Raw genomic sequence first — 24,460 nt, forward strand, 5'->3', positions numbered from 1 at the left:
GATTCACTAATAGAAGGTTAGGTCACATGCAAAAACACAAAGTGGATAGGCCCCATAAACATCATTAAGGATGTCAAATCTGACGATTGAAAATGTCATCATATAGGAGAAAACGTAAACAAAGAATGAATGTAAAAAGAGAACAAGTTGACATCCTCAATGCCAAGTACTGCCAAATATTAAAAAAAAGTATATCGGCTGATCGCTTGGCTTAACCTTATTCAGTGAATCCTAGAGTTTGATCTAGTACTCATATATCTCATGAGCACTACCTCATTATAGATTCGTACGATATTTTCCTGTAGAAAACCTAACTACTGATCGACATAAACCAGCGTATATAGTAAATTCCAATTGACTTGGCACATTCAATCATTTAAGACCGCAATCACCTGCAATAACATCATCTTCATAACCCAAGGTCACGCTTTCTAAAATTTCATAAAGCTGGTGTAAATCAATTGTATTATTCGGTCGATAAATGAAGCCAGTTAAATTTTTTTTAAATTCGATATGATTTCAACAAAAGCATGTTCGATCTGATCACCCAACTAGATTTTACCCGAAATCTGGCTCTTAAAGTATTCTTTGCATACATTGCCATACTCTCTCCACGACTTTCCCTATCATATCTAAAAACAGAATAATCAGGTAGATCACCAAGCCAGCAGGAATGGCAGAGGTCAACCAGCTTTCTGCAATGCATATTATGTCCATACCAGACTTTTCAAATATCAGTATAAATTCCGCTTCGCTACCCCCATTTTTTGATATCCCTTTTAGTGTAGGACTTCAAAAAGCCTAGGTAGACACTCAGTTTATAAGTATATGAATTTTGAGCGTTGTAGCTCAATTCATAAAGAACCATTTTGTATGTTTTAGTACCTAAGTGCAAGATTTTGAATTAAAATCGTCTTGTCGCCCAAAATTTAGCGAAGATAAGCTATTTTGTACTATTTTGCACTTTTTGGTACCAAAATGTACGAATTTTGAATGGATCGTTTATTCACCGATTATATATTTCCTTCTTGTACTTACATTCCATATTTAAGACTTTTAGGTACATCTATAAAGAAAGTTCCAAATGGTACCAATTGCGGTACTAAACATACGTTCCCTCCCGTTACCAGTACTCTTTTTTTTTAATTTTTCTTTTAACCCTTATCCTTTTGCACCAGATGTTCTTTAAGTCAAATTTCAAAATGCTACATCTATCCATCCGATCTGTACAAAGTTCACTAATTTCATACCATTTTGGTACCTTTTTAGTACCCAACTTAGGTTGCCATAGTCTACCTAAGTTCCAAAATTCAGATCTCTATTTCAATTTACAAAGAAAGTACCAATTGCGGTACTAAACGTAGAATTTCTCCCACTTCCGGTACGATTTTCCAATTTTTTTTTACCAAATCTTATCTTTTTGATGCGCTCTTTAATTTGAGCTCAAGAACATAATTCTAGTCCTTTCCGTTCGCGCTGGGCAAATATGTACCATTTCGTACTCTTTGATACTTTTTAGTACCTAAACCTTATCCCGTGCCTATGACCCAAGACATACATTCTTGCAAAATTTCATGATTCTAGCTTTAGCCGTTCGGGCTGGGGGATGATCAGTCAGTCACTCACTCACTCACTCAATATAGATTTAGACAATTTTCAAATAAAGGGAGATCTAATATAACACATTTGGAAATTTCGAACAAATTGTGTAAAAACTTCTTTTTATGAACTGAAGACGCAAAACCGGGGTCGGTTATATAGGGGACAGTATAAAGATGTAGTTCTAAAATGGACCTCTATAATCGAACTGAACCTGAAAATCGAACTGGAATAAAAAAAATAAACTGTACCAAGTTTCAGCTTTTAATTTCAAGAGGCTGCAGCGTGATTATATCAGTTAAGGGATTTATTTTCGGGTTTCTCGCCAGTATTGTCCCTAAAGGCGGGATCGAATAAAAAATACAAAAAAATATATATATAAAGGGTGATTTTTTTGAGGTTAGGATTTTCATGCATTAGTATTTGACAGATCACGTGGGATTTCAGACATGGTGTCAAAGAGAAAGATGCTCAGTATGGTTTGACATTTCATCATGAATAGACTTACTAACGAGCAACGCTTGCAAATCATTGAATTTTATTACCAAAATCAGTGTTCGGTTCGAAATGTGTTCAAATTTTGACAAATTTTGTTCAGCGATGGGGCTCATTTCTGGTTGAATGGCTACGTAAATAAGCAAAATTGCCGCATTTGGAGTGAAGAGCAACCAGAAGCCGTTCAAGAACTACCCATGCATCCCGAAAAATGCACTGTTTGGTGTGGTTTGTACGCTGGTGGAATCATTGGACCGTATTTTTTCAAAGATGCTGTTGGACGCAACGTTACGGTGAATGAACACATTTCGAACCGAACACTGATTTTGGTAATAAAATTCAATGATTTGCAAGCGTTGCTCGTTAGTAAGTCTATTCATGATGAAATGTCAAAGCATACTGAGCAACTTTCTCTTTGACACCATGTCTGAAATCCCACGTGATCTGTCAAATACTAATGCATGAAAATCCTAACCTCAAAAAAATCACCCTTTATTTGTATGACTAAAATTTTCTTTTTTATTTCATTTATAATTAAAACTTATTTGTGGTTAAAAATTTAAAATCTTTGAAAGCTTTATTTACTTTAAAGCCGATATTTCCACTGTATTTCTCTGCAAATTATTGCAAATGTAAATAAATGCCCACGAAATGGGCACTAATCAACTCTGCGTCAATGCTGTCCGAAGAAGAGTCCTTAGGATTTCGCAATAAGGCCTAGTACTGACTTCATTCGCACCGAAAATGCCTATTAAATTATTGCGAATCCGACGGACTCTTTTCTTTGACAAAACACAAACAAAAGTGAAACAACAACAAAGACAACAGCGATGAAGCAGATTTGATTGGTGTCCATTTCGTGACCATTTAAATACATTGGCAATGAATTGAAGCGAAATTTGCATTGGCGCAGCGACATGTCGCTACTTTTTTACTCATACTTTTGCATACACTTTTACGGAATGTGTTCGCATTTTCTTCGTCACATTTTTTTTATAATGCGTTTTGACAATTGTTCGGCTGGAAAGTCAAGTCAGTATTAGGCTTAACTTAGAGGGCATTTTCGCCGCGAATGAAGTCAATACTAGACTTTACAACCGAAACAAATGCATTGGAAGGGGACAGCTTCTGCAACAAGGTATCGAACTTGGTTAGTGTCGTTCTCAGTGTCGACGTTTTTGGTTAGGCTTAGATTAGGTTAGGAAGTTGCAGTCTGCCATCAGACTCACTTAGACGTTTTCGTCCATTGCGAAACCACAGGAATAGAAGAAGGAAGATGGCTTTTAGTTTCTACAGTTGGACCATACAGATCGCTTTTAAAAGCCCAATAAATTACGAATGTTCACATCTGCTAAATCAGACAGGTTCTCAAAGAAATGAGAACCTAAAGTGGAACTCCTGACAGCTAGGGCGGGACACACACACACAGAAGGTGTTCTATAGTCTCTTCTTCTTCGATGTCCTTACTGCTTCTGCAAATGTCGTTGCTAGCAACCTTCAGTCTTTCAGCATGTTTACCGATTAGACAGAGACCTGTCTAGACGGACACTATGACTGATACATCTGTTCTAGCCAATGAAAGCTAAGCGGTAAACCTCTTCAAGTCTAGATAAGGCCACATAGTTTTGGAGTGCTAAAAGCCCACTCTTTGTGACCATCTATCATTCCTGTCCTGAAAACTTCGCTTACAAGTCTCTAGATGCATACCCACAAATTCCAGTATCCCTGGAATGCGTAGGGTAGTTCCTAGTCTCGCAAGCTCGTCCGTTTTACAATTCCCTGGGATATCTCTGTGGCCCGGCACCCAGAACAGGTGAATTTTGAACTGTTCAGCCATCTCGTTGAGAGATCTGCGACAGTCAAAGGCGGTTTTTGTGTTCAAAAATACGTTCTCCAGGGATTTAATAGCTACCTGGTTCTCAAAGAAGGTATTTATGCCAATCGTCGTAATGGCATTAGATCTTGGCCATTCGTCACTTCCATAATTTCAAGGATCTTCGCTTGATACACACTGCAGTGGTCGGGAAACTTTTTGATACAACCAATTTTAGATCTTTAGAATACACCCCAAAGCCCATCTGGTCGTTTAGTTTGGAACCATCCGTATAGAAGTTTATGTAACTTCTATTACCAGGGATAGCGTAATTCCAATCGGGTCTATCAGGAATAGTTGTTGTTGTTGTTGTCCGTAGGCGCCACATGACCAACCTCACGGCAGTGGTCGCTGCAATTTGTCTAGCCACAATGTCCAGAGGCATAATTCCGATTATCAATTCCTATATCCGGATCTTATATGGAGAAGTGCTTATTTTTATGGATTACAAGGCATTTAGACTTCTGGGGATTTAAAAGAAGTTCATTCGCCGTAGCCCACTTATACACTTGGGAAAGGTCTTCATTTAGTTTCGTAATGCATTCACTAACCTTATGAATGGAAGTGGAAGATCATTTGTGCATAACGAAAACAGTAACGGTCCGATTATCGAACCTTGTGGAACTCCTTTAGCCACTAGCCAGGGCGTAGATCTCGTGTTGCCTACGCCAACGAATTGAAAACGGGTACTGAGATAAGATACGATAAGGTTGGCCGATGTAGAGTGAACCAAACAAAATTCCGTAATTTCATGCGAAGATTTAGATGATCAATAGTATCAAATGCTTTAGAATGATCACGCAGCACAAGAAGACTAAACTCATCAATAAGAAATGCCATTGATGACATTTCATTTCTTATTGTTTCAGAAACCTCAAACAATGCGCTTATACAGCTATGATCAGCGCGAAATCCTGCTTGCCTATCAGTCAACAAACACTCACTGTGAAGGTATGCAAACATTAGTCAATGTAGATTCTTTTCGAAAACTTTTGAGATATATGACAGAACTGAAGTGGGACGAAATTCATTTTTCGATTTTGGAATTGGTATAATTTTGGAGTATTTCCATACGGTATGATATATGCTTGAGGTCAGAATAGAATTGAAGTGGTGTGTGAAATGAGGTAGAAGATTAGGTAGCACAATCTTTAAAAACTTAGGGTCAATATCATCAAGGCCGATTGCATTAGGTCTTACAAGTGAAAAACTATTTAGTACTTCATCAGGTGTAACACATCTGAACTCAAATCTATTACCAATGTCTTCCCCTTGTCCATTCTCAAAACCATACAAGGAATTATCAGTTCGTAGATCTAGTGTGTTGACAAAAGTATCGTTTAATTTATCTATATCGCCCTGACAGTTATTGACAGACATCGATTTTCCAATTCCGATATTTTTTATTACTTTCCATTTACTTTTGGAGTCTATCGCGGAACTAAAATTGCTGGAGAAGTATTAAGTTTTCGCAGCATTTATATATTTAACAACTCTCTTTCTTTCCGAGCGAAATTTCTCATAAAGCTCCGGAGTCTTCAAACGCTTCCATCTGTAGTACGCCTGATCCCTGTTATTTATAAATGTCTTAATTTTAGAATTGAACCAAGGCTTGGAGGTTGATCTAGTACTCATATATCTCATGAGCACTACCTCATTATAGATTCGTACGATATTTTCCTGTAGAAAACCTAACTACTGATCGACATAAACCAGCGTATATAGTAAATTCCAATTGACTTGGCACATTCAATCATTTAAGACCGCAATCACCTGCAATAACATCATCTTCATAACCCAAGGTCACGCTTTCTAAAATTTCATAAAGCTGGTGTAAATCAATTGTATTATTCGGTCGATAAATGAAGCCAGTTAAATTTTTTTTAAATTCGATATGATTTCAACAAAGCATGTTCGATCTGATCACAACTAGATTTTACCCGAAATCTGGCTCTTAAAGTATTCTTTGCATACATTGCCATACTCTCTCCACGACTTTCCCTATCATATCTAAAAACAGAATAATCAGGTAGATCACCAAGCCAGCAGGAATGGCAGAGGTCAACCAGCTTTCTGCAATGCATATTATGTCCATACCAGACTTTTCAAATATCAGTATAAATTCCGCTTCGCTACCCCCATTTTTTGATATCCCTTTTAGTGTAGGACTTCAAAAAGCCTAGGTAGACACTCAGTTTATAAGTATATGAATTTTGAGCGTTGTAGCTCAATTCATAAAGAACCATTTTGTATGTTTTAGTACCTAAGTGCAAGATTTTGAATTAAAATCGTCTTGTCGCCCAAAATTTAGCGAAGATAAGCTATTTTGTACTATTTTGCACTTTTTGGTACCAAAATGTACGAATTTTGAATGGATCGTTTATTCACCGATTATATATTTCCTTCTTGTACTTACATTCCATATTTAAGACTTTTAGGTACATCTATAAAGAAAGTTCCAAATGGTACCAATTGCGGTACTAAACATACGTTCCCTCCCGTTACCAGTACTCTTTTTTTTTAATTTTTCTTTTAACCCTTATCCTTTTGCACCAGATGTTCTTTAAGTCAAATTTCAAAATGCTACATCTATCCATCCGATCTGTACAAAGTTCACTAATTTCATACCATTTTGGTACCTTTTTAGTACCCAACTTAGGTTGCCATAGTCTACCTAAGTTCCAAAATTCAGATCTCTATTTCAATTTACAAAGAAAGTACCAATTGCGGTACTAAACGTAGAATTTCTCCCACTTCCGGTACGATTTTCCAATTTTTTTTTACCAAATCTTATCTTTTTGATGCGCTCTTTAATTTGAGCTCAAGAACATAATTCTAGTCCTTTCCGTTCGCGCTGGGCAAATATGTACCATTTCGTACTCTTTGATACTTTTTAGTACCTAAACCTTATCCCGTGCCTATGACCCAAGACATACATTCTTGCAAAATTTCATGATTCTAGCTTTAGCCGTTCGGGCTGGGGGATGATCAGTCAGTCACTCACTCACTCACTCAATATAGATTTAGACAATTTTCAAATAAAGGGAGATCTAATATAACACATTTGGAAATTTCGAACAAATTGTGTAAAAACTTCTTTTTATGAACTGAAGACGCAAAACCGGGGTCGGTTATATAGGGGACAGTATAAAGATGTAGTTCTAAAATGGACCTCTATAATCGAACTGAACCTGAAAATCGAACTGGAATAAAAAAATAAACTGTACCAAGTTTCAGCTTTTAATTTCAAGAGGCTGCAGCGTGATTATATCAGTTAAGGGATTTATTTTCGGGTTTCTCGCCAGTATTGTCCCTAAAGGCGGGATCGAATAAAAAATACAAAAAAATATATATAAAGGGTGATTTTTTTGAGGTTAGGATTTTCATGCATTAGTATTTGACAGATCACGTGGGATTTCAGACATGGTGTCAAAGAGAAAGATGCTCAGTATGGTTTGACATTTCATCATGAATAGACTTACTAACGAGCAACGCTTGCAAATCATTGAATTTTATTACCAAAATCAGTGTTCGGTTCGAAATGTGTTCAAATTTTGACAAATTTTGTTCAGCGATGGGGCTCATTTCTGGTTGAATGGCTACGTAAATAAGCAAAATTGCCGCATTTGGAGTGAAGAGCAACCAGAAGCCGTTCAAGAACTGCCCATGCATCCCGAAAAATGCACTGTTTGGTGTGGTTTGTACGCTGGTGGAATCATTGGACCGTATTTTTTCAAAGATGCTGTTGGACGCAACGTTACGGTGAATGAACACATTTCGAACCGAACACTGATTTTGGTAATAAAATTCAATGATTTGCAAGCGTTGCTCGTTAGTAAGTCTATTCATGATGAAATGTCAAAGCATACTGAGCAACTTTCTCTTTGACACCATGTCTGAAATCCCACGTGATCTGTCAAATACTAATGCATGAAAATCCTAACCTCAAAAAAATCACCCTTTATTTGTATGACTAAAATTTTCTTTTTTATTTCATTTATAATTAAAACTTATTTGTGGTTAAAAATTTAAAATCTTTGAAAGCTTTATTTACTTTAAAGCCGATATTTCCACTGTATTTCTCTGCAAATTATTGCAAATGTAAATAAATGCCCACGAAATGGGCACTAATCAACTCTGCGTCAATGCTGTCCGAAGAAGAGTCCTTAGGATTTCGCAATAAGGCCTAGTACTGACTTCATTCGCACCGAAAATGCCTATTAAATTATTGCGAATCCGACGGACTCTTTTCTTTGACAAAACACAAACAAAAGTGAAACAACAACAAAGACAACAGCGATGAAGCAGATTTGATTGGTGTCCATTTCGTGACCATTTAAATACATTGGCAATGAATTGAAGCGAAATTTGCATTGGCGCAGCGACATGTCGCTACTTTTTTACTCATACTTTTGCATACACTTTTACGGAATGTGTTCGCATTTTCTTCGTCACATTTTTTTTATAATGCGTTTTGACAATTGTTCGGCTGGAAAGTCAAGTCAGTATTAGGCTTAACTTAGAGGGCATTTTCGCCGCGAATGAAGTCAATACTAGACTTTACAACCGAAACAAATGCATTGGAAGGGGACAGCTTCTGCAACAAGGTATCGAACTTGGTTAGTGTCGTTCTCAGTGTCGACGTTTTTGGTAGGTTAGATTAGGTTAAGGAAGTTGCAGTCTGCCATCAGACTCACTTAGACGTTTTCGTCCATTGCGAAACCACAGGAATAGAAGAAGGAAGATGGCTTTTAGTTTCTACAGTTGGACCATACAGATCGCTTTTAAAAGCCCAATAAATTACGAATGTTCACATCTGCTAAATCAGACAGGTTCTCAAAGAAATGAGAACCTAAAGTGGAACTCCTGACAGCTAGGGCGGGACACACACACACAGAAGGTGTTCTATAGTCTCTTCTTCTTCGATGTCCTTACTGCTTCTGCAAATGTCGTTGCTAGCAACCTTCAGTCTTTCAGCATGTTTACCGATTAGACAGAGACCTGTCTAGACGGACACTATGACTGATACATCTGTTCTAGCCAATGAAAGCTAAGCGGTAAACCTCTTCAAGTCTAGATAAGGCCACATAGTTTTGGAGTGCTAAAAGCCCACTCTTTGTGACCATCTATCATTCCTGTCCTGAAAACTTCGCTTACAAGTCTCTAGATGCATACCCACAAATTCCAGTATCCCTGGAATGCGTAGGGTAGTTCCTAGTCTCGCAAGCTCGTCCGTTTTACAATTCCCTGGGATATCTCTGTGGCCCGGCACCCAGAACAGGTGAATTTTGAACTGTTCAGCCATCTCGTTGAGAGATCTGCGACAGTCAAAGGCGGTTTTTGTGTTCAAAAATACGTTCTCCAGGGATTTAATAGCTACCTGGTTCTCAAAGAAGGTATTTATGCCAATCGTCGTAATGGCATTAGATCTTGGCCATTCGTCACTTCCATAATTTCAAGGATCTTCGCTTGATACACACTGCAGTGGTCGGGAAACTTTTTGATACAACCAATTTTAGATCTTTAGAATACACCCCAAAGCCCATCTGGTCGTTTAGTTTGGAACCATCCGTATAGAAGTTTATGTAACTTCTATTACCAGGGATAGCGTAATTCCAATCGGGTCTATCAGGAATAGTTGTTGTTGTTGTTGTCCGTAGGCGCCACATGACCAACCTCACGGCAGTGGTCGCTGCAATTTGTCTAGCCACAATGTCCAGACGCATAAGATATAGCCTTAAATTCAGTGCCCTTTCTTGCCCTTTCCAAAATTTGAAATTCAATTTCTTGTCTAGCAAAACACCCAGGTATTTTGCGCTTTATGTAAATGGAACATTCGTTCCTCCCAAGGACACAGGTTCCACTGTAGATAACTTGTATCTCCTGCTGAAAAGAACTACTTCTGTCTTGCACGGATTTATACCTAGACCACTTTCGGTAGCCCACTTCGCTGTTACACGTAGAGCTTCCTGAATTATTTCTCTTAGAGTGCTGGGAAACTTTCCCCTAACCGCAATTACCACGCCATCAGCATTCGCGACCACTTTTACGCCTTTTTCTTCCAGAGACAATAAAATATTGTTAATGGCAGTATTCCAAAGTAGCGGAGACAGTACACTTCCATAAAGTGTTCCTCCGCTGACCCATCTTTTTTGATCCGAAGATCCCAAGCCTGCCGTAATGCATCTTTTAGTAAGTAAGTTTTTAACAAACTTTCTTACGGTAGAGTTGATGAATCCAACTCCTTCATGATTGACGTCGGTTTTACATTATTGAAAGCACCTTCAACAAATGGTACCATTGTATATTCCTTGACAGCGAGAGAACCCTCTTTGTAGCCGACTAGGTCGTGAAGGGCTGTTCCGAAGAGATACTCCAGGTTACTCAACCGTCAATTTATTGTGCATCCCGACAGTGACAGGGCAGGATAGAGAGACATTCGCCGTATCAAAATTTACCGTGGGCGAAGTTACGAATGTCATCCGTGGCGCCAAATCATCTAAGGAGTTGGGCCCCGACGGAATCTCTACACTGATGGTGAAGAATCTGGATTTACCTGGAGTTGAGTTGAGTTGGAGTTGTCCTCAACCTGTATTTAAACACTCTTATAGTTCCCGATGTCTGGAAAATGGGCAGCGTGATCCCACTACTTAAGCCTGGAAAGAAGTTGAGTTTGGGGAGGCGCACAAACCGATATCCCTTCTCTCACCAGTATCAAAGACGCTTGAGGCATTACTCCTCCCAAGGCTCGAAGGAGAATTTGCATTCTCCGAGCATCAACAGACAAAGAAACCTTGTTGACAACAGACAAAGAAACCTTGTTGTTACACACATTGGAATGATATTCAGATCTGTCAGAATGCCGCCTTCCGAACTACGACGGGCTGTCTCCTCAGCTCTCATGTGGACCACCTCCATTAGGAGACAAAGATCCTACCAGTGCGAAGACATAACTACATGCTGTCTAAGCAATACCTTTTGGGCTGTTATTGCAGAGACCATCCAATCATCATCTTGTGGATATCCACCGCCCAGAAGCCTTAAGGTAAATCTACATGATCTAGAGCGTGAGGTTCAGCGCTACAAGAGAGAACCTATAGATCAAGGCATATCAAGCGGGTCTAGACAACATTCATGCAGACACGGTAACAGATGCGGTAAATAGTTACCGGGTGAATGTAGTCCTTGAAGAACGATCGCCTCCCATTGCACCTGAAGAAATTAACCTCCTCCAGCAAACCAGAGTAGTTCTGGCTCAATTACGTTCCGGCAGATGCAGCCGCCTCAATTCCTACAGAGCAAGGAGTAATGCCGACGTGCAAGACGTATGTCCTTTTGAGTATTTTTCTCTTAATTTTTCTTAAAACATTTCGGATACGGGTGCACAATCAATTAAAGCATGCTTTTCGTAAAAAAAGGAAAAGAAAATCGCAAAACTTATGAGTGAGTATGAGTTAATTTGTACTAATAACGCTTTTCCTTAACAATTGTGCACATAGCATAATCGTTAGCGCAAACGATTACTTATCAAATAGCAGTACTGTCTTCTATCTTATGAATACAAATGTCAAAATTTATCGAACGTATGCAGAACGTAAGCGGAACATTAAATTCAGAAAAAGTTTTTTCTATGTTACGTTTTTGTGTTAGCTGATAAAATTTCTAAGACAAGAATGTGTATTATGTCCTATTTTATTTGCACTTTTGAGACTTTTACGCTTTTTTACGTTACACAGGGGGCATTTTATCGCCACTCCTATGGGTGACCACCATAAATGACCTATAACGGATGCTGACTGAGGAGGGATTTGAACCCTCCAGACGATGTTATAATACTTCTAAGGGTTAAGGATCCGAACGAGCTATGCAGAAGGGCCGAAAGGGTCTTGCATATGGCATATGACTGGGCAATGTTAGGCCAGAGAAGACTGAAATATGCCTGTTCACGAGAAAGACGAAGGTGGACCAATTGAACGCACCACGTTTCCTCAATAAGATGATTTCGATATCTTACAAGGTCAAATACTTAGGTGTGATCTTGAACAGGAAACTGAAATGGATGTGTTGCATTCAGGAGCCTACTGAGAAGGCTCACAGATGTTGGGCACTACGTAGACGGGCCGTAGGATCGAAATGGGGCCTGAATCCTAGGATAGTCAACTGACTCTACAGGAGCGTGATTAGACCAATACTTACTTACGCCTCAGTAGTTTGGTGGACTGCTTTGAAGAAAAAGCGCAACATAAGGACCATACAACAGGTTCAGAGAACATGTTGTCTTGGCATAGGCGGAGCGATGGGGATTACGCCCACTAGGGCACTGGAGACTATTCTAGATATCCGACCCATTGACATACAGATTAAGTGTGAGGCAGCCACTGCGGCTATGAGACTTAAGCCGATGGGAGAATGGATTGAGGATGGGAGCAGCTCATACAATCGCGGTTTAATCGAGGCGACGATAGGAAACCTGGAAGGAAGGGAAGAGGTTTCCGATCGGATACCTGAGATGAATCTTGAAGTCGAGTGCGAGGCACTGCTGCCAGAGGCACAGTATTGGATTGATGGAACCCTAGTATTGCCATCTGGAAGATCATGTTACACGGATGGATCAAAGCTAGGGGACAGAGTGGGCCTGGGGGTTTACATTGAGAACCCAGGGACTGAGATCTGTTTTAGACTACCTGACCATAATACGGTCCTGCAGGAGGAGATCCGGGCGATTACGGAATGCGTGAAGTGGTGTGGTGCTAACGCGAGGACGTCGAATGTGAACATCTTTACCATAAGGGCAGTCTTGCAGTGTAAGAACAAACAGTCTTTCAGTGTAAGAAGGAGATTAACGCAGGATGACAAAATCCGTATCGTTTGGGTGCCGGGCCATAACGGAGTAAGGGGAAATGAAAGGACAGTCGATTTGGCGGTGAAGGCCAGAGGACTGCCGTCAATAAACTTGGCTAACCGGAAGCCGACGAATGCGCATGCAACATTGTGGAACAGCGAAATGGTCAATAGGATGGCGAAAATCCTATGGGGGGATCCAGATCGTGAAAAGACACAACATCTGACATGAACCAAATTAGGGGAGTTGTATTGAAAACAATTACGGATTTTGTAAGTAGCACGGAATTCCTAACTTAAAATTTTCTTTTTAGAGGTTACTTTATAGTTTTATGAGCGCACAACAAGCCGATTACTGGCTTAGGTGTATGTCCATAGTGGCATGGGGCGGATTAATATCTGCACCCTCTTTTCAACCTAACCTACGTTACATTTCCGTGAACATAAACATTGCCTTGTTTTGCTAATGTCGTTTTGAAAAACAACTCAACCGTTCCCACTAGTTGAGATGTTTTGGAAACTGCATGTTTCATCACTGCAACACAAATTTTATTATACACTATTGTTAAGATGTATTTTCACTTGTCTTATCTGTATAATTGGTCTATTTTATAAATTTTTTGTCGTTTTGCCCTTATAAATTGTAAAGGAAAAACAAGTCGTTTTCACAGCATTATAAAGGGAAAACAGGTGGTTTGATCAAAACATCTTTGGTCTGAACATAGTATAAATATTCTTGTTGTGTTCTAGGTTTCACTTTTCCCTAAAAACAATTGTTATTATCACGTAAACAAAAAAACAAAATTAATTCATTGTGGCGAACAACTTTTTTGGTTATATTTAAGAAATCCTATGACGAAAATTTATGAAACACTTTATTTGCATGATAATTACAATTTTTTTCAAGGCGTGACATAGAAAGTGAAACCTATAAGATACCAGAATATGGAGAAAGAAACCCAGGTTTATTTACCGTATTATATTAGTATAGTTTGGCTTTAAAATCCTTAATAATATTCATGTCCAAACATACAAAGCCAATATATCTTTTTGCCTTGAGGCTATCGAAAATATATTGATCCATTTCTATATTAGAATTAGATGTAATTAATCTGAAAAGATCAACTTTTTACGTGGGTTGTGAGAACCGCTATTATCACAACCTTTTAAGTGTACCACTATAATATTGAATTGTTAAGTAACCTAAATGGCCACATGGCAGGTATACAACAGCGACTTCTTCATCTAAACATATTTTGCAGAGTCGAGCGTCTTTCAATTTTCGATTTTCCTCTTCCAGGGATAAAGAAGATTCTTTCACTGGTTCATCAACCAAGTTTGTTCCAATGTTCACATTACAGGGCTTTTGCTGTATGGCTGGGTTTGCTGATGATGATTCAGGTTGTCTAGAATTCCTTTCAATAGTGCTTGAACAATTAGTAGTCGAAGAACTACTATTGTCGCCCTGCAGTGTTATACTACTATTGTCGGTTGAAACTGGGAAAGTGTGATTGTTAATATATCCTGCACAATCGCTTCCGTAGGATGAGAATGTTATATCTCCACTATTTCGTTCTTCTATATCTTTCCTTTCGTCAAACACAGCCTTTAATAGGTCATCAACATTTGCATAAGGTTTACCTGACTGATTCAGTTGTCGAAGAGTCTCATTTCGAATAATTCCACCATTTACACCCATTTCTAGAGCTAACCGCACAGGAGCCGTTAGCATTGCCTCTTCTATGGTCATGCAGGGAGAGTCTGCACTGTGCGATGCGCTGGATCTGGTCAATTCCTGGACTTCTTGTACATAGTTAGCGCCTTTTACCAAGCGTACAAAATGGCACATTGGATACCTTAAATTGAGTAAAAAAGAATTGAATTGAAAAAAAATCAAATCATTTAAAGTATTTTTTTATGGTTCTAGGATATAAAATGATAAATGCTGCTAATTTAAGTGTAATCTAATGAAAACTGGACATTTTTCTGTTAAAAATCGCTTTATACTACAGTTAAGCCTCTATTATCCGGTTAGGTCGGGACCGAGCTTAGCACGGAAAATCGAAAACACGGTGAATAGAGTTTTTTTCGTAAATTTCATTATTTATGTATTTTTATTGATTCTTTTTATACCAAGAAAATCCAATAAAACTGCATGCCTCTATTGCGTGAGTCTTTTAGGATCCCTTTGTCATCAGTCGTATTCTTCGGAATGTCATCAGTCTCGTATTCTTCGCTTTGGTTATAGGATGTGACATTATCGTCGCACTCCATCCACTTTCAGAGGTCATTAATTGAACATCCAGGCTTTATTACAATGTTAATTTCAAGATTTAATTTCTCAAAAGGCATCCTTGGCAATATTAGAAATGGGATAATTTTCCACCGCGAAAATAAAGCACATTTCTTGTGCTTGTGGTGTGCGTAAAAAAAACATCTGAAACGGTAATCCGAAAATTAAGACGATTGTTGAAGGCAGTTCAAAAATTAACACAACATTGAATTGTATCCGAATTATAATATAATTTTCATGAATTTTATTCCCTTTCCTTTACGGCACATGACAAACCTTTATGCATTCTTTGAAAAATGCTAAAAGCTTTTTTGTTGCGTGCAATTCGTCAAGAGTTTTATATCATACGACTCAAAAATTCTATCAAACACTCTACTAGAAACAGTAAGGCCTATACAATCTACAAAAGCCGTATTAAAAGTCATGACCGCTTCCCACGGAAAGATGCACATTTTCCTTGCCATTCACTAACACTGGTGTGGTCTTTGCGGGACCTTTTGAACTGAAAACGTCTCGAATACGTAACGCAAAACTGCATAAATTATATGCAGCCATTTTCGTATGCCTATCTACACGATCCGTTCATTTTATCTACCTTCAATAGATTGGTTGGACGAAGAGGTTTTCCCAGCAAAATGTTTTCGTACAATGGCACGAACTTTATCGGGGCCAGTAGATCTCTAGCTCAGGAAAACAAGCAATTTCTCCAAACTGTTCAAGCATCTGTTTGTGAGAAGTATAACTTGCACGGATTTTCCTGACACTTTATACCTCTTCATGCTCCACATATAGGTGGACTGTGGGAGGCAGCTGTAAAGAGCATGAAGACTCATTTACAAAAAGTTGCCTCCCATACCAAATTTACTTTCGAAGGTTTTCGCCACTTCTTCTTCGAATAGAGAGCGTCCTCACCTCTCGGCCATTTTCCCCCATGAGTGAAGATTCTTCCGATTTGATCCCACTGACGTCTGGTCATCTGCCAAGAGGTGCCGATCTGATTTCTGTTCCGAAAGAATGTTCAGACAACTTATCTAGCTGGCAACGTCTTAAAACCATTTAAATTCAATTCGCAAAGCATTGGAAGAACGAATATATTTGCAAGTTGCAACGCCGTTACAAATGGAAGGGTACTCAACAAATCTGGAGGAAAATGACTTTGTAGTCATTAAAGAGGATAACCTTCCACCTGGAGAATGGTGTCTAGATAACGTCACCATCGTCTTTCAAAGAAAACATTCAAGTGTACGCGCAGCTGAGATACGTACACATAACGGGACACTTTAGTCAAGCTGTGTATCTTACCCAATGCCTAACTTGTCATGTATCATGCACCACAAAATGTCGAGTCTGCCATGACCGACACTTTCTTAATGCTTGTCCAGCGTTTTTTCGGATGTCCGTTATTAAAAGACGGGAGCTAGTGAGGCAAAAAGGATTTGGCTTCAACTACTTGTGTACCGCACATACCAGACACTAGTGCTCCTCTCGGAAGACATGTACAACATACAAAATCCGAACCTTCCCGAGCATCCAACAGGATGCGGGCGGTTTGCCATCAAACAGCCCTAAACGTCATGTAAAGTTTTCCACTTTATTTACAACTACAACTGGTGTTATATATATATGCTCTTTATTTACAATTGGAGTATATTAAATATATTATAATAAAACATGACCAATAGAAAACTGTTCAGTGTGATAATAGGGCATCAACAAGCTCCCCCATCGATCTCTATCGTTAATCATGGATTGATTCCACGATATATGGTTGATTTCAACTCTCTTTTCATGCAGCGGATTTCTCTTTTTTGCGCGTCCCCTCCTTCGCTTATATCATCCGCGTAGTCGATGTCTCCGAGTAAGGCGTTAATACCCCAGCATATGCTATAGGGTGCCTCGGCATTAGTTGCACTAATACGGAGTCTATCAAGATTAAATAAAACGTCAGTGACAGGATGCAACCCTGCTTCACTCCTTTGTCGATCCCGAAAGGTCGGTTCTCCTTTCCATTGAAACGGACTGAAATTTCAGCATTCCTAAACAGCTCCCTAATTAGTGTCACAATTTTTTCAGGGATGCCCTTATTTCAACAGCGTGCTCCACATTGAACTTCGCGAAACTGTGTCAAAAGCACGCTAGAAGTCGATGAATAAAAGGGATAGGTGTGTATTACGTTCTGCATAGTACTGTTCAATGATTATGCGCAGAGTGTTAATGTGGTCGGCGCAAGAACTTCCTGGCCGAAAACCTGTCTGTTCCTTTATCAAAATGAAGTTAAGTGCAGGCGAAATACGCTGCAGAAGACTTGCCATCACTTTATTTACTGCGTTTAGTAATGTAATCCTCCTCCAGTTCTTACACTGGATGAGGTCACCCATCTATGGAGACAGCGTTTGTATCCCAGGCTTCACTGATTATTGGGGTGATCGCTTGAGCTATGGGGTATGCCCCATTCCGCAACAGTTCTGGGCCGGCTGATTTGCTGTTTTTTAGTGAGACCAGAACGGCCTTAATTTCTTCGCAGATGGGTGGGGCCGTATATACATACCTGTGCGGGTTTTGATGCACAGGGGGACTAAGATGGTCGCAGCTTTCGTCGTCGGTTGCTGATGCTTCGGAGCTGAAGAAACCGCGCCATCGCTATATTTGCTGTTCGGGTGTTGTTAATTCCGATACGTCCTCCTCTTTTATTATGCCGTTGGCCTTATATTGTTGTCGCTCATTTGTTTTACTGACTCGTAGACGCCACGCATGTTTCCAATATTAGCTGCATTTACGGCTTGCTCTGCCAGTATATTAAAATATATTCGCTTATCTCTGCTAACTAGGAGCTTGACCAGCGAGGCGGAGGCGCGAAATTCAGTCCTGGCCGCAATTTTAGTTACATTTGATTTTGCCCGTAGCAGAGAGTTGAGTAGATGTTTCCGGTGTTTTATTTCCTCTAAAGTTTCGTTGCTTATCTACGGTTTTTGGGATCGTCGATCAATGCCTATGATCTCCGTACATGTTGCTGTTATGTCGGCCCATGTATGGGTGTTATTCTCCGTTAATGTTGCCTTGTATTCGAGGGCTGTTTCGGGGTCTTTTAGGTTTAAGAGGTTAAATTTTGTGCTTTGTTGGTCCTTTTCACGACGGCTTTGCGCAGACGTAGAGTGGCCACTAAGAGCATGTGGGCACTACCGATATTGGCTCCTCGTTTAGTTTTCACATCCATCGGCGAACCTAGAATGAGTTTGCTGAAAAGTACGTACGGGTGTTTCCATCTGGTGATTCCCAAGTATATTTGTGTATATTTTAATGGGGGAATTTTGTGCCTCCAGTAAACAGCCGGATTCTTGCGCAGAAATCAATCAACCTGTCGCCATTGTCGTTCTTGGTATTGCCAAGTCCTTGCATTCCCATGAATGGTTGTAGATTATCGCATTCGTGATCGTATTCGTATCCGTGCAAGCGAGACACCCCTGCTTGTGCTAACTTGTTGGTCCGCCCCGCATATTTTATTTCAGCGGTATCCCTCATATCTGATGAGCTTTCTCCAACCCACCACCTGGGGAGGCGTCCGATAGGAGAAGTAGCATGGAACTCCGCACCACGGGTGTTAAGAGCCGGGTTAATACAAAACTCATCAGCTATGCCTGTTGCCCAGAGCTCGAAGTTTGGATGGGCCATCTCTAGAGCCTGCCACATTTAAATTGCAACACTACAAGGGGCCCGGCATGTTGGAGTTAGTTCAACAGAATTAACACAACAATGAATAGTATATGAATTATTATATTGGGTTGCCCAAAAAGTAATTGCGGATTTTTCATATAGTCAGCGTTGACAAATTTTTTCACAGTCAGTTATCAGCTGTTACTTTTAGCTTACTTTAGAAAAGTGTAAAAAAAGTATAATTTTCATGAATTTTATTCACTTTTCTTTACGGCATATGGCAAGCCTTTATACATTCTTTCAAAAAGACTAAAAGCTTTCACTCAATGGATAAAACTAGCCATATTTTCTTAGAATTTCATTTCGCTGTCCTAATTGAGAGAATATATTTGCACGAATAAGACGAAAAGGAACAATTAATTAGAGAAATGACGGCAAACGCTCTGAGTACATCTACGCCCGATTTTCTTGGATTTGGGAACAGTGCTGCGGCAAACGGCATCAAGGAATAGTGCAGTGGATGCGATAACTACGACGGTATGTGCAGTGGTCGAATGCAGTCAGCGCCCCAATGTCCAGCGAAACGTTTATTGCAGACGGAGTGGTACAAGCAGTGAATCAACGAGTAAGTGGACACACCAACTCAGTGTATACGGCAAGCAATCAGATTCTTCGACGTCACGACAGAAACGAGGGAAATTTGTACCGCCTTCGACTTGCATTCCACAGTCGTCTTTGTTTGGAAACGTAGAGCGATGTCCATATAACATAGTTGGACTAATCATAAGCTCAGTTAAGAAGGGCTGCATTTCTTAATTTGGTTTGTGTCCCAACTATAAGAAATCCGTTAAACTAATACTAACTTACTATGCAACGAACACCGTGTAAAGAAAACATCTCCCAGCAAACAAAAAGAAGGCTGAATGAGACTTCGCCGGAGGACAGGAACATGTCTAAAAAACCAGTTGGAAATATGGAAGTTGGTGAATTAATGGAAATGATGAAGCTTACCATGAACTCCTTGTTGGAGGAAAAGCTTGAAAATCTTCCAACTAAGAAGGATTTGGAATCCATCAAATCAGACATAAATAATGTATGCGAGGAAATCGGGACACTAAAATCCGAAAACATAAAATTAAAAGAGGAAATAGGATGTTTAAAACACAAAATAGAGGAAGATGAAAACAATATACGATGGCTAGAGCATCAGATTAAAAATACGAAATTGGTATTTAAAGGCCTGGTTTTTGAGAAGACACCAGTGGACTCTGTTTTGAAAGTGTGTGAAGAAAACCTTAATATAAAAGCTAAAATATCTTCAGCACAGATTGTTGCGGTTAGAAATAACACGTACACAATTATAGCGGAATTTGAAAATGAAACGGTCGTAAACCAAGTATTACATACTACAAAAAACTTAGCCGGAACATCTATATCTATAGACAGAGATTTAAATCCCAGAAGACAAAAAAATAAGAAAGCCATGCTAGCTTTAAGAAGACTAATATTGGCAGACAGTAATAAGCACAAAATCACTGTTCGGGACGACAAAATGCTTATATCCAACAAAAGATTCCAATGGAATAGTAAGAACGAGTTGATGTGTGGAAACCAGCCTGCGGAGGAAATATTTAAAATGCTATACGGCCCAGACTTGAAGAAGGCTAGTTTTAACGATATGTATGAAATATTAACTACTAATTCAAAAAACTAATAAAACCCCTTTCTGCTGCAAACAAACATGAAGTCGGTGCTAGATTGGAAAAACAGAAACTACTAATAGCAGCTTACAACATCAACGGATTGCAGAATAAATTATTATTTCCAACATTTTTCGAATATCTAAAAATTTTTGATATATTGTTTTTAATTGAAACTCATATCACGCAAAATAAAACTAAGCAGGCTGAAAAGTATTTTCCTGGTTTCACAATTTATTGGGATTATGCTGAAAGGGACAGCAATTACGGTAGAGCAAAAAGTGGAATAATGCTTGCTGTAAATTCAAAAGTGCATGAAAAAGGACTTAAGTATGAATTCGTATCCGGCGGTTCTATCAAAATTTTAAAGATATTAATGCAAAATGTGATGTTCAATATTATCCCGGTATACATAAGAGGGGCAGATTGGGATTCTGAGTTCCGACGGTTGAAATCGTTTGTAGCTGATAATGAAATAAATAACCCTGTGTTTATCGGGGACATGAATGTAAGAATCGGAGAAAATCAGCAAGATATTACGGCAATAAACAGATCCAATTTTATATCAGGCTTAATTAGGCGTAAGTCGCGGGATAAAGAAGTTAATTCGAAAGGGCGTAAATTGTTAGAATTTTGCGATGACTACAATTTGATTTTACTTAATGGTCAAACTCTCGGCGATGAAGAAGGCGAATTTACCTATATCAGCAAGCTTGGGCAATCGGTTAACGATATATGTGCAGTATCCGCAAACTTGTTGTGGTATGTAAATAAATTCTCTATAGAAGAAAAAATATGGTCGGATCATCTCCCTATTGTACTTGAAATGGGTTTCAACACCGAAGCAATGTCTACTAAAAAACTAGCTTTACTGCCGAAGTTAAAATGGAAGGATTCTCAAAAGCAACAATACCAAAGAAGCCTAAACACTAATCTACAAGCAAATTCTGAAAATGTCCCAAATATTACTGAATTAACGAAGATAATTGAACGGTCAGCACCTTCGTCTGTCTCTACTCGTGCCTTTCTCCAAAAAAATAAGTGGTACAATGAACGATGCCATTGGGCTAGGAAAAAGGCTTTTGATCTTCTAAATAACTTTCGGAAATCACAATTACATTCCGATAAGTCCAAATATTTAAAAGCCCAAGCAAAATATAAAGAAGTATGTCAAATTTGCAAAACCAACTATAATAACGATTTACTCTTTAAAATAAACACCATTAATAACGGCAAGGAATGGTGGAGCTTAGTGAAGGAAATAAGGGGCGAAGATCTTCGTATAGGTGCAAATATCTCGGCAAACATATTTAAAGATTATTTTATATCATTACTTAATCCGGCTCAAACATGTTCAGAAATATTATACGCACCTTTTTTGACTCAAGATCAGTTTCTGGACGCAGATATAACTGTGGAAGAAATCAAAAAAGTACTTCGAGCAGTCAAACCGAATAAAGCACCAGGAGAAGACAGAATATCGTATGAATTCTTCATAAATGGCACAGAGGAACTTTTTATAACGCTAGCAAGTTTATACAATAAGATGTTTTCTGAAGCTAAGGTGGAAGAGTTTCTGGAAAAAACTATAATTTTTCCTATTTACAAAAAGGGGCCAGTAAATGAAGTGAATAACTACCGTGGAATATCATTTATGAACTCATCGGCTAAGATTTTTATGGGAGTCCTGAATGATAGGTTACAGGCGTGGGTTGAAGCTAAGGAAATAATTGTCGAGTATCAGGCTGGATTCAGAAGGAGGTACTCCACTGCAGACAACATTTATAATTTGTCAGCCATAGTCAACATTAAATTAGCTGAGCGAAGAAAAGTGTACGCTTTCTTCGTTGACTTTAAAGCAGCTTTTGATACGGTCCCAAGAAAGTCACTATTATATAAACTGCATACTATTGGCCTCTCATACAAATTTATTAAAATGATATCGGAAATATACAAAAACACGAAAGCAGCAGTATGGACTGGTGAAGAATTGTCAGAATATTTTGACACAAAATCTGGAGTGAAGCAGGGATGTCTCCTCTCACCTCTTTTGTTTTCACTTTATGTAAATGATCTGCATGATGTCATAGAGGGTGGCATAAACATTGATGGGCACAATATCAGGGTTCTGTTATATGCAGACGACATTGTGCTATTGGCGGAAGAACCGGAAGTAATGAGCAGTATGATTGAAAAGTTAGATAGCTACTGTCAATTGTGGAATATGCATATTAATCTAAGTAAATCCAAAATGATGGTGTTTAGAAATGGGGGCCGGCTTGGACGGCACGAAAACTGGAAGTTCAGAGGGTACGACATTGAAATAGTTCCCGAATATAATTACCTAGGGGTAATATTAACTCCTCGAATGACCTTTACAAGGCACATCCAAAAAAGAAATAATGAAGCAAAATGCGCCATAAATATGACATGGCAAAATTTTCTTAGCTCAAAAAATGTGACTCTGAAAAGCAAATGGAAGCTGTTTTTGGCGGTCTGCAGATCAATACAAGCATATGCATCTCAAATCTGGGGTTACACATATTTTGATCAAGTAGATATGCTTCAGCGACATTTCCTTAAGAAAATAATGAATCTGCCGGATTCAACACCAAACTATGCCTTAGAAATTGAATTTGGAATTAAAAATGGCCACCTATACACGCTTGAAATGCATTTAAATTATGTAACGAAAACCTTGTTTAAATATGGAACAAACCGCTTACCGCACGTTTTGTCAAAAATTATTTTATCTAGAAATATATTCTGGGCCAAAGGTTTAAAAGATTTGGCAGATAGTCTAAGCATAGTAACACATAATCCTGATGCAAGAGAACATGAATGGATAGAGTATAACGAGATATTGCTAAAACATGTTGAAGCAACTTACGCTAATGAACGGTTTCGAAAAGCGCTGGAGAGTCAATCGCGAATATACAGATTCCTAGACCATACTAGAGGGCAACTCTATGTGAAAGATGCATATACTCAAAACGAGATAACATGGATTTTTAAAGCTCGTTCTGATTTAATAGTGCTAAATGGCAACAGTTTTGATCGTTCAAGAGGGGAAACTTGTACGTTATGTAATTTACAAGATAAAGAAACACTACAACATTTCCTAGGCAAATGCCCAATTCTCAGAGCATACAGGGTATGTTTCTTCAATAAACCATTGCTAGCTGACAACGAAGTTATCAACATCTTGGATGGAAGACAGGAAACAGATTGGAAGAACTTGGCACGCTTCTTGATCTCAGCACTAAACTATAGAAAATTAATATTATCTGAATTTGCTTAAGTAAAATTATTATAATAATAATAATAATTAACTTATTAATTTTGAACTCCCGACTGACGACATTTTGTCATAGTCGTAAAATCTTTGATTGTTTTTTTTTTTTCGAGAATTTAATAACCCGAATAATGTAATATGTAAATTGAAAACGAAAGAAATTAACAATAAAGATTACACTACTACTACTACTACTACATTTCAGTGGCGCAAAAGCTCTTTGGTACATCGACGTCTTTTGTTGAAAACGTAGAGCGATTTGCACATACCATTCCAATGGTACAATCAACATTTGCTACAGCGACAAGTAGCCAACGATCATTCTCACTTACACCAACATTCGCGCAGTAATCTGCTCTGTCGACCATAACGAACGTTGTACAAACGACGCAATTTAAAACATAATAGTGATTTTACCATTATTCGATCCTGCGAACAAAATCGAATTGAACAGTTGCGACAGGCTTATGGATGGATGAAATATTTCATAAACGGTGTCAACGATAAAGCCTTGAGGCGTATATTATCGGTCATGAACATTCATTCGTGTGGGAAACTTTTGAAAACTATTTTGAATTACTGTAGCAACAATAACAAGTATTGCTCGCATGTGCCTCCAATTAAGTAGAATGAGAAGCCGCGGTCGAACAGCCTCGAAGTGTTTATCGCGATTTAATTGTCGGAAAACTTGTCTCATATCTCGTGAGTGCAAT

General features: G+C 38.7%; 1 protein-coding gene across 4 annotated transcripts in view; it reads right to left on the minus strand.

Moving 5' to 3' along the window:
• Nucleotides 1-24,460, minus strand: part of LOC106092843 (death-associated inhibitor of apoptosis 2) — an 84,230-nt gene that overhangs the window by 5,414 nt on the left and 54,356 nt on the right. For all 4 annotated transcript variants that reach the window (XM_059369243.1, XM_059369242.1, XM_059369245.1 and 1 more), the window contains exon 5: nucleotides 14,012-14,664. In XM_059369243.1, the coding sequence (XP_059225226.1) occupies nucleotides 14,012-14,664 (653 nt within the window). The remainder of the gene's footprint in view (nucleotides 1-14,011; nucleotides 14,665-24,460) is intronic.

This window comes from Stomoxys calcitrans, chromosome 5 (assembly GCF_963082655.1).
Source record: "Stomoxys calcitrans chromosome 5, idStoCalc2.1, whole genome shotgun sequence".
In the NCBI taxonomy this organism is placed as follows: Eukaryota; Metazoa; Arthropoda; class Insecta; order Diptera; family Muscidae; genus Stomoxys; species Stomoxys calcitrans.